Source organism: Dendrobium catenatum, unplaced genomic scaffold, assembly GCF_001605985.2.
Source record: "Dendrobium catenatum unplaced genomic scaffold, ASM160598v2 original_scaffold_235663, whole genome shotgun sequence".
NCBI lineage: Eukaryota > Viridiplantae > Streptophyta > Magnoliopsida > Asparagales > Orchidaceae > Dendrobium > Dendrobium catenatum.
The window spans coordinates 227324-238799 of record NW_021554071.1 but is presented as its reverse complement, the minus strand read 5'-3'; the positions used below and the strand labels follow the sequence as shown (position 1 = coordinate 238799).

Sequence of the window (11476 nt, the reverse complement as noted above, 5' to 3'; positions counted from 1 at the left end):
TTACTTCAAATCAAATAAAAAAATCATTCACTTGTATTTGCTTTATATTCATCCAAATAACTCAAAATATTCTTTTTATAATTTTTTACCGTTAGACTGCATTCTTTTTTTAGTGAATCAAACAGCCCTTAATTTAAAAAAAAAAAACAGCACTCTTACTCCTTTTGGTAAAATATTGAGCTGTTAGATGATATTTAACAAAATAGTAAACCAGTATATAATAATTTTTTTTAGTGATAAAGAATTGGCATTCTATGTAAATCTGAGATTTGAATGGGGTAGATATGTCAAAAGCGTCAAAGAAAACGAGCTGTTTTATTTTACAATATAATTTCTGACGGGCCTTGTGCGCGAAGGTAAATCAGTTCCAAGTCCACGTTATTTTTTCGCTGCTCTGGTTTGAGGATTCTCCTCTTCCTCTTCTTCCCCTCTTCACTTTCTGCCAAAATTTTTTTTCTCCCCTCTCTCTTTCAATTTCATGGCCGGGCGCTACGATCCCAATCCCTTCGAGGAAGAGGAGGTTAATCCCTTCGCGGTGAGTTCAAATCTAAGTTACTGGCTTACAAACTTTTCTAATCGAATATCCCGTTGTTATTTTGTTCGAGAATCAACTAGCTGATGCCGTGGATTCTAATTAATGTGGAGAATTTGTTGATCTTAATATCTATGTGATAGTCTTCGTATTGGTCTGCTTGATTGATGCTGATTGGTTCCGTTGGATTCGGAGTTGGGTTTTACTGATTTGAGAGGTAGAGGCACGAAATCAGGGACTTTGTGGTATTTTTTTTTGTCTGTTATTTACAGAATAATGACAGTAAATTGAATTTTTTGTGGATCATAGTTACAGGGGATTGAATATGTCCTTAATGAGATGTTTTTTTTCATTTACTCGTCTTCTTCATAGGTTTCGTAGAATTTCCGGGGTCGTCTTCAGCTAAACGTAAGATTCCCCTGTGAAACGGAGTGAGGCTGTGTTTTGATTTGATTGCAAGGGGAAGGATGTTTATATGAGTAAAGAATGGATCCAGATCAGCTTACGTCTAATAGGGTTATTTTACCATGTGTTCTGATGCTTATGATTTTATAATCTGGTTAATTTCCTGTCGCTCTATGTATTATTAGTTTAGCATCAGATTCTGTCTGTGATATTGAAGGGGAATTATGTTGTTCGCTTATGCTATATTTAGATCTCTCAAAATTTCTTAATGTTTGAGATATTGCTGTTCAAATAGCGGCCCAATAAAACTCTTGCATGCATTTCTTCCAAGACGTAGGTGTAGGCTTGTGTTTTCTTAATGAGTTGAAATGCTAAAGCAGCATGATCGGAACCATGAAACTTGATTTTTTTTTTTGTTTCATAGAAACTGCTATAGGTTTTTCTGTTTTGCTTAATAGGTTAGGCACGAAGGAAAAAAAAAGGCATATAAATTTTGTAAGGCAAGAGATAGAAGTTCTAAAGCTTTTGATCAAGCTTGGTGCATTGAGAGTAATGCATTAATGTGTTAGTTAAAGATGAATGCATCAATCAATAATGGCAATACTTCTTTGAATATATAAGTGTCATTGGGATAAATATTTTTCAACAAGCTAATGAGCCGAATAATGAAGTGTTTTACGGATTGATATAAAAGAGTGAGATGGAGCTAGTTATGAAAAAGATGCATAAAAGATAAACTTTAGTCCCAGATAAGTATCTATTAAGATTGGAAAAGTTATGAGTGATATTGGAGCAACAAGGCCAACAAATATTTTCATTCAACTTTTGAGGATTAAGAAAAAATCAAATTATCAGAGAAGTATTTTTTGGCAATATTGTTCACATATGAGATGTTTGGGATTGTGTTAATTATTTGGGAATCAAACTTTCAAGTTACACAATCCGCTATGAAAGAGTGTAATGGAACATAGACTTAAAAAAAATTATATCAATATTAGATAATCAATTTGGTTTTATAGCAAGAAGATTCATTGCGGGTATGGTTTTGTGCTGTGAAAATTAGGTGTAAAGAGTAAAAAATGGATCTTCGTATGATTTTTCTTAATTTTGCAAAAACATGATCAAATTATTTGGAGAATTGATTTACTGCATATTAGAATAAAGGTTTGAGTCCAAGTTATGTTGAAGTTATTAAAGATGTGCATAGTGGAGCATTAACTAGTTTTGTAAGTTGTTATGGAGTAATTAAATAATTCCCAATCATGTATGGTTTACATCAATGATCAACATCAAGTCTGTCTTTTTATATTGCAGCGATGTTTACAAAGGATATTCAAAGTGAGATACATTGTTCTATATCTTTTGCATATGCCATAATTTTGATCAGTGGGACTTTTGTTGAAAAAAGGGGAACGGAAGAAAATTTGAATAAATATTTAGAAGATTAAGGATTTAAGTTTACTAGAAAAAATATTATGCATATGATTTGCAAATTTAGTGGGGTACAAATATTATTGAATCCAAATATGATTGGTTTAAGTATATTGGGTCTATTATATAGAAGAATTAGGATACCTATGGAGATATAACTTCATGGTTGAAAGTTGAGTGATTAAAATGGATTTAATGGAGAAGTGCCTAAGGAATACTTTGTGATAAAATGATAGCTTGGAGACAAAGTAAATTTTATTAAGTTTTAATTGTGTTAGCTAAATTTATTAATGAGTGTTGGGCAGAAAAGAATTCATTGATTGTCAAGATTAGCACGACAAAAATGAGCATGTTAAGATGAATCTATGAGAAAATTAGGAATGATTACTTTGGGAACACCTATGTTAGATAGATGATATGAGTGTCATCTTATTAAAAATAATAAAAATAGACAGGTGTTTTGAGCATCCAATGAAAGATAAAAGATGTACTTATAAGGTGTATCGATAACATTAATTTAAATTATTAGGAAGAAAAATGACTAGAAATAAGGCAACTTCAATAAAGATTGAGCTAAAAGATTTATGCATAATATGTTTAACAACTTTTGCAATGCTCAACTTGGATGAAGGACGATTGAGGATTTGTAAAGTTCACCCCCAAATATTGAGAATAAGGCTAATAATAAGTGAAAATGCATTAAATAGTCCTCCAACTATTCATATATGCTAATCTAGTCTCAAAGTATCACATTTATCAAATTTAGTCAATTGAGTAAAGAAAAATAATCCCAAATATCCCTCAGGTGGAAATTGATGGAATTTGGGATATAAACTTGATCCCAATTTAGTCACTCAACCATACAAAATTGATCCCAATTTAGTTCGTGAGGGACTATATGAGATCAATTTTATATAATAGAGGGATTAAATTAGACAGATGCAACACTCTGGGATTAAATTGGCTACATGCAGATAGTTGAGGGATTATTTTGGACTTTTTCTTTAATAATAATGATAATGTTGTTATTGATGATGATATTTAGTTAAATAGAACCATTATGTTGGTCAATTTCAAGTTGGTGCAAGAGTTTGTATTTTAAGCTATTAATTTAATGATCACATGAAGAATACACTTGTATTTTAGTGTAGTAGTGGCTGTAACTTCTCCTTTGAAATCAGTTCTTTACAGGAAAATTTATACTTTTAGATTCACACGCTCTCAGATGATGAAGCAAATTTATTTCTGCATTTTGTGGCAATTTTACTTTGAAGTATAGCATGTTGCTAATCAACCCTTTTCAATTTGGGGTCCCTATAAACAAAGCATGTTGCCTGCATATTAAATTTGAACTTTTCGTCATCATATGTCTTATGATGAATTAACCATCATCAAATGAACGATTGTATGTTTTGTCTTATACATTGCCTATTGTCAAGTGTAGAAATTTATACTTGTATGAAGTGCATTCCAGTTGCATACACAGTGGTGGTGGTTATGAGGTTGAAATAATTAATGAAGGTAGTAGGGCTATATTAGATTTTGCTCTAGCTTATAATTTTATAATTGCTAATATCTTATTTAAGAAAAGAGAGTAACATATTATCACTTATAAGATTATATATAATAAAACTCAGATTGATTATTTTCTTATAAGAAATAAATCATTTAGATTGTAAAAATTATAAAATCATTCTGAGTGAAAGTTTATGTACCCAACATCGCTTATTAGTTTTGGACTTTAAGATGAAATGGTGGAATATGAAAAATAAAATAAAATGTTGTCCTAGGATTAGATGGGGGTATTTAAAAATTGTTAACAAAAATATTTTTAGAAGTAAGATTCAAGATCTTAAAATTTTGACTATGCTTGAGGAAGCTAATGTTAAGTAGGAAAAAATAGTCAGTAATATTAAAAATGTTGCAATCTGTAAAGTATGTGTTTGAAGTATCAAAAGAAAAATCTCAAAAAAGTATAACTATTTGGTGGTGGAATCAGATTGTGCAAGAAAAGATAAATAATAAGAAGCTTTGTGATGCAAATAATTGAGGGGTTATGATGTGAAAAATTGGGAAAGATATTGAGGGGTCTGTACGAAGTTTGAAAAAATAATATGTGATGCAAATAATTTAATTTTTAATGATTTATATAATATATTAGATATTAAAAAGAGCGAATGATGCACATATAAGTTATCCAAATAAAGAGATATGAGAAGTAAGGATCTAGTTCAAGTGAAATATATTGAGGATCAAGATCAAAAAATATTTTTATTAGAAGAGGATATTCAACATTGGTGAATGAGATATTTCGATAAACTTTTCAATGAAGATTATGAGAATATGATTGACTTTAGTGAGCTTAGCACTTTAATTGAAAATAGAGATTTATTTTTATCATCGTATTAGTAAAACTGAAGTTAGAGAGGGTGTAAAGGGAATGAAGTGTGGAGAAGCTATTGGACCTAATGATATTCCAATAGAGGTGTGGAAATGCTTATGAGATGAATGAATTTTTTTGGCTTACTAATTTTTTTTAATATTATTTTGAAGACTAAAAAGATGCTAGATTTATGTAGAAGGAGCGTGTTAGTTCCTTAATTCAATAATAAACATGATGCACAAGTGTGTGTGAATTATATATGAATTAAGTTAATGTGCCATATAAAAAGCTATGTGAGAGAGTAATTTAAGAATAAAGATGATGCACAAGAGTGTGCAAGAGTTGTTACTTGTGTTCAAAATTCATGGTGGTTTGACCAAAGTATTTTCCTATTTCAATGGGATTACATCAAGGATCAGCTTTAAGCCGTTATCTTGTTGATTTAGTCATGGATGTTATTACTAGACATTTGCAAGAGGATGTACCATGGTGTATGCTTTTTGTTGATGATATTCTTCTTGTTGATAAGCCTAGAGAGGGAGTTGCAGGAAAACTTGAATTATGGAGGTCAACCTTAGAGTCTAAAGGTTTTCATTTGAGTAGATCTAAAACCGATTACATGGAGTGTAATTTTAGTAGTATTAGATTTAGTGAGGGTTTGTGACTTTGGGTGATCAAGCCATTAAAAAGAATATATGTTTTAGATATATCAGGTCTATAGTTAAAAGTGATAGTGAAATAGTTGGCAATATTATTAGTAGAATTCAAGTTTGATGGTTGAAGCGGAGGAATGCATTAGGCCTATTGTGTGATAGAAAAGTACCCCTCAAACCTAAGGGAAAATTCTATAATATGGTGGTGAGACCTATAATGCTTTATGGAGCTGAATGTTAGCCATTAAAAGAGAAGCATAAAATTAAGTTAAGTGTTGTAGAGATGAGGATGCTTTGGTGAAATGAGTGACTTTACTCTTAGAGACAAAATACGAAACAAGTATATACATGAAAAGGTTGAAGTTTCACTAGTGGTGTATTCGAGAGAGTTGCCTTAGATGTTTGGTCACATAAAACGCTGCCTTCCGATGACCCGATTAGGAGAGTAGATATGATCTGACCAATATTAAGAAACTTAGAGATAGATCTGAAATGATTTGATTAGAAAGTATTAGAAATGACCTTTTCTTTTTAGATTTAAATGAGATTTGACTCTTAATATGACACAATGTAGATAAGTAATTCATGCAACTGACACCAAATAATGGAATAAAGACTTGATGTTGTTATTGTTGTTGTAGGTTGTTGCAAATTTCAAGATGTAGCCCTACTTGCATTCAATTGCTTCTATAATTGAATTTATGCATTTAAGACAGTTATATGCTATAAGCCTTGAAATGATGCCCACATAGTTGTACTTTTGTTCATTGTTTTTTTTTTTTTTTTTTTTTTTTTTTTTTTTTTTTTCTACAACATATTTTTTTTTTTTTTTTTTTCTTTCTTTCGTCAAGCACTATCAGTTTACTCTATTCATATAACTCTGTTTACTGAAGGAAAAATGCTTTGCTTGGTCTTAGATGTATTTTATGCCATATTTGATGTTGGAATTTTCTATTTTCTGTAAGTTATATCGATTTCTTTCTCATCTTATACATTTACCATTTTGCCTGATATTCCAGAATGGAAGTACTTTTCCCCCTGCATCTAATTCTAGACCATCTCTTACCCCGGAATCGGCTGGTTTTTTCAATGATCGTGGTGCAACAGTTGATATACCCCTTGATTCGACTAAGGTAAGGAATGATTCTAATTATAAAAAGTCTTCAATAACAAGTTAAATGAAAACTTGCTTTTCTTCTGTGTTTTTAAAATCAAGATCCTTGAAGATATGCAGTCAAGATCATTTGTCGTGAGGATGCTTTGACACGGTCCACTGACAGTGACAACTAAATCCACAAACAAGACTTCTCCTTATAAAACTTGATTTCTCAATACACATTGGAGACTAAGAATTAATAAACGATCCCTATGTCCATGAAACACCCCAGTTTGTAAGACTAAACACCTCAGCTTGTATGACTAAACACCTCTAATGTACACTTCGTCAATCATTGTTCAAATCTCAAGAATATAAACTTGTGAAAAAAATGAAGAAATAATGAAGATAAAAAAAGCAACCCATGTAAGGGTTAGGAAGAAACATTTATACTTACCCGTGCTTGTATTAATGTAGGATTTAAGAAAGAAAGAGAAAGAACTTCAAGCCAAGGAAGCAGACTTGAGGAAGAGGGAACAGGTAACAGCTTCTTGGAAGTTTTTATGCTCATCATATGTTATTTGTTATGCTGTACACCATTTTCTGAGGTTTGTTCCTTTTTCTACTTTCCAGTATTGGACTACTACTTCCACGTCATCCTTGTATGCTGGAATTGTTGCCATAGAGTATCTAACTTGATTTAACTAGATTCAACTTCTAAATCATGACGAACTTGAAGGAATTTTAAATGATTGCCTTATTTATAATGATTTTTTCATGCTTTAGTGTGCTGCAATCAAATGCAGCAAATGTTTGGCACGAAAGATTTCTATACCCTAATATTACACAATGATGCAACAACTTTTAATACTTTTGCTTAGCGATAATTTGAAAAGGAAATGCTGATCATTACTAATCTAGTGTTACATTCCCTTTTACGTTCATGCGATAAAGACTTACTTATATGCTCATTACTCGTGCAAAAACTTCCATGCATCTTTCGGAATTGATGGAACTAGTTGTAGCCATTGAAACATGTTTTGAGGCGTTGAGTAATGAGGACACGCCTATTTCCTTGATATTTCTTGCCTTAATGCATTCTGGAAAGGATCTGCCAACCATAGGTTTTGAATTTATTCATTATGAAATGCAATTTTTGCTTCAGTTAATTAGACCTTAGCAATGCAGGCTTCCAATTTAACTTTAATTCAAAAAAATATTGATTACCCTTGATTTTTACCTAGGATATCCATATATGAATTTATATCTCAGCTGGTATCTGTCTATCTGATTAGTCAATTCCATTCCATTTATGTTTCCTGTCCTCTTTTTACTCCTATTCCTATTTTTAGTTCAAAATTTAATTTTTATGGTGCCTATCATTGTACACATGTGCTACAAAACTATAGTGATTCTATTAAGGTTTTTTACTTCAGTATAGTTTATTAGCTAGTCCCGTATCTTCAGTAGACAAGAGGCGGGACAAGCAAGTCTATTGGCAAGCCTGTAAACTAAGCTAGACGATGACTCCTTTCTTAGCCTATAACGACGCTATCAATCCCTTTTTTTTGGATATATGTTCGAATAAGCTACTCTTGAATGAAAGGGGGGACCCAACGCTGGTTCCCTCCATTTGCTGGTTCAAAGCTTTAGTGAAAGATGAGAATATCCAATCCTCTGGTAATCTGCTGTGATACCCCAGTTGATGACCTGCTGTGGTGTTTCATCATATATAAATTTATTAGTCTTCTTGTCAAACGGCTTAAAGAACCTTTTGTTTTTCTGAAGCTTGGTGGTTTTGTTGCAAGTTCGTTAGGTTTATCTGTTTTGCTCTATTTTTCTAAGAAAATTGATTAGTCAGTTCCCTTTTGGTTGGAAACATATAAAATCTGTTTGAATTGCAAAAATTCAATCATGTTGAATTTCCAATGAATATAAACAAGAACTTCACAGCATGTGCATCCAAGTCGCTGCTGCTTCATCAAATTCTGTATTATCTAGTCTTCATGTTCTGTGGCATGAAGGTGATTATGCTGTCTGAATGGATGCCCATAACATTTAACCATATAACACTGAAATTTTTACCATTTTTTTGTCCTGTTAGGGGTTCCATTTAACGGGAAGGTAGATGCATGTTGAAAATGGCTGTCTTTTGATGTTTTGTTTGTTATTTTGTCTGAAATAAGAACAAACATATGTTCTGTACGACCACTTTATTTCATGCTTTTGCAATGTTTGAATACCTGATAATCAATTTTAGTGTTTCATTGTGAAACTCATGTTGATGTTCCTTTCTCTCGTGATTGAACAGGAAGTAAAACGAAAGGAAGATGCTGCGGCTCGGGGTAATTTATTAGTGAATTCTTAAAATTTGTGATTCATGCTAGTAAATTAAAAGCTGCTAAATAGTAATCTTTATTTATATTATAACCGGATAACTGTTATTGCGTGCAGCTGGAGTGGTACTTGAAGAGAAGAATTGGCCACCATTTTTTCCCATTATCCATCATGACATCGCAAAAGAAATACCTGTTCACGTTCAAAGAATGCAATACCTGGCATTTGCTTCCTTGTTAGGTATTCTTCATTTAGGTTCATGTATTCTGCATCCATTCACTACATGTGCTTAGGTTACCAATGTAGAGAAATCTCACGTTATGTCTATGTCAATTCACTCAATCATTGACTAGTGATTTTTAGGTGAACTTTTTGTAAGTTATTATTTCATCCAGTTTACCTGAATTTTTTAGGATACCTTCCTTGATATATTTGATTCAATTTGTAGTTTTCCTTGACCATTGCACTCATCATGGTTTGTAAAAGAAATGCTTGTATGATGATAGGCTTATTTCAAGAAGGTTAGATACTGTTCCCACTTTTTAAATTGCCTTTTAATGGATATAAAAACAACATTGGAAGAATTATATATATATATATATATATATATATATATTATTCTGGGCACGCTGCTTTAGTTTAGGTGCTTGATCAATTTATTTAGTTTTGCATACAACATAAGACTGGGTATGTTGCTTGAATTCTGGTGTTGGGGTGACAAGGGAGTTATAAATCATTAAGTGTGGCAGGAAAAATGTTTTGATGGATGTTTCATAAAATTATGACATTTAGTTGGAAAGAAAAAAATTGTAAATAAACTTTCCCGTCTTAGAATAGCTAAATTTGGAATGTCATTGGAAACTTTAAATGTTGAACTTCCAGATGTACAAGGGTTGATTAGAGGATAAAATATTTCCAAGTGTAGCTCACCTCCGTGTATAATATGTGACGTTACTATTTCTCTAAGTAATAAAAAAAGTGAATATCATTTTTCCTACATCGTGTAAGAGCAAGTTTGCATCTTAGTTTCGAAATATAGAGGTATTTTCTACTCTATTTTTCTACTACATCAAGATTCGCTACCTTCATCGCGCCAAGGACCATTCCTCTTGCTTGTATGTAAGGTGCCAAAAATTTGCTTTGGATTTGAGTACTCTGAAATGCCTTGATGCCTCCATCTTCTTCTGAAAGGCATGCATTGCTGAAGTCTCTTCCCGTTTCCCACTTATTTGTTATACAGGATTGACAGCATGTCTGTTTTGGAATTTCATAGCCGTTACAGCTGCTTGGATCAAGGTTGAAAGTAAGTGTGGTACAGTAATATTTTTTTACCGCTTGAGAAAGCCTTTTAAATGACATTTACTTGTCCCTTAGACGTGAAAATTTGGTTGCTTGCCATTATCTACTTTATTTCGGGGGTCCCTGGAGCTTATGTACTATGGTATCGCCCTCTTTATAATGCCATGAGGTAAGATATGTCAGCCTCCAATTTTTTGGCTCCTGCTGCCTTTCTGTGGTCTTTTCTTTCTTTCTTGGTTTTAATATCTATATTGCTCATGTTAGCTTTAATATTTGAGGCTGATTTGTTATATCATAATTCCTAATCTCATTGGCATTTTCTCAATCTTATGTTGATGAAATGTAAATGCTAAATTTCTAATAATATTAATTTCTCAAATAATAAATTTCAATTTCAAAATTCTGAAGCCTACATAAGATAATTTGGACTAATGCTCCCCAATATTCCTTTGACTCTAAAAAATAGCTACTTGAATTTGCATTGATCCTTTCTTAAATTCTAAATGAACATTCTTGTCTAAATTTTGAAATCCAAAAAAAAAAAAAAATTTATCGCTGCTTTAATCGGGATTGTTCTCATGAGATCAACTCTCTTGGAATGTTTTTAATAATAAGAGCTTGCTGATGACATTTGCATATTGTGTTCCATTCTTCAATACCAGTTCTCTTAATATCTATTTTTACAATGTTCCAGAACTGACAGTGCTCTGAAGTTTGGATGGTTTTTCCTATTTTACATGGTATGTATCTGAGTTTTGTTTGCGTACTTTCTGTGCTTCATGATCAGGCAGCTTTGTTTTTTTTTTTTTTCCTACTCAATATTTTGACCCTTTCTTTTCTCATACAGCTTCACATCGTATTCTGCGTTTTTTCTGCTGTTGCTCCCCCTATCATTTTCAAGGGAAAGTCACTAACGTAAGTTTCTATCTATAAAATTTCTTTCCGTGGAAAATAATATCAGCAAAAGATATTTATAGGGATAAATATGATTGCTACGATCTGTTTTGGAGGGTTTACGTTTTTTTTTTTTTTTTGGTTTTCATCAAGTTGTTTTAAGGATTTAAAATGGCAAGCCCAAATAGTTGGCATAGGACTGTTTCTGAGGGTTGCATTTCTTTTTTCATTTTTCTTTTATTTCCTCATGACCCATGTCTCCTTAACTCAATGGAACTTTGCATACACTTAAGATGATGGGAGGGACTTACACCGGCAGAAGGGGGAGGTGGTACATAGTTGTTTTAAAATGTCTCTCACATATGGGCCATGGTTGTATGAACTTATTGTAAAAAGCTTCAGTTTCTGTTATATAATCTTGTACTTTTGCCAATTATATCCCCGTC

At 32.2% G+C, this 11476-nt stretch overlaps 1 protein-coding gene across 1 annotated transcript; it reads left to right on the top strand.

Moving 5' to 3' along the window:
• Nucleotides 1-341: 341 nt before the first annotated feature.
• LOC110116191 (secretory carrier-associated membrane protein 2) lies at nucleotides 342-11051 on the top strand (the record flags this gene model as incomplete). The annotated part of the gene is given in 9 exon segments (XM_020849680.2): nucleotides 342-535; nucleotides 6424-6537; nucleotides 6978-7040; nucleotides 8812-8845; nucleotides 8955-9077; nucleotides 10078-10140; nucleotides 10212-10305; nucleotides 10831-10876; nucleotides 10984-11051. Coding segments are annotated over 9 exon segments (662 nt in total), but the record flags the coding sequence as incomplete, so codon positions are not given.
• Between the last annotated feature and the right edge of the window lie 425 nt (nucleotides 11052-11476).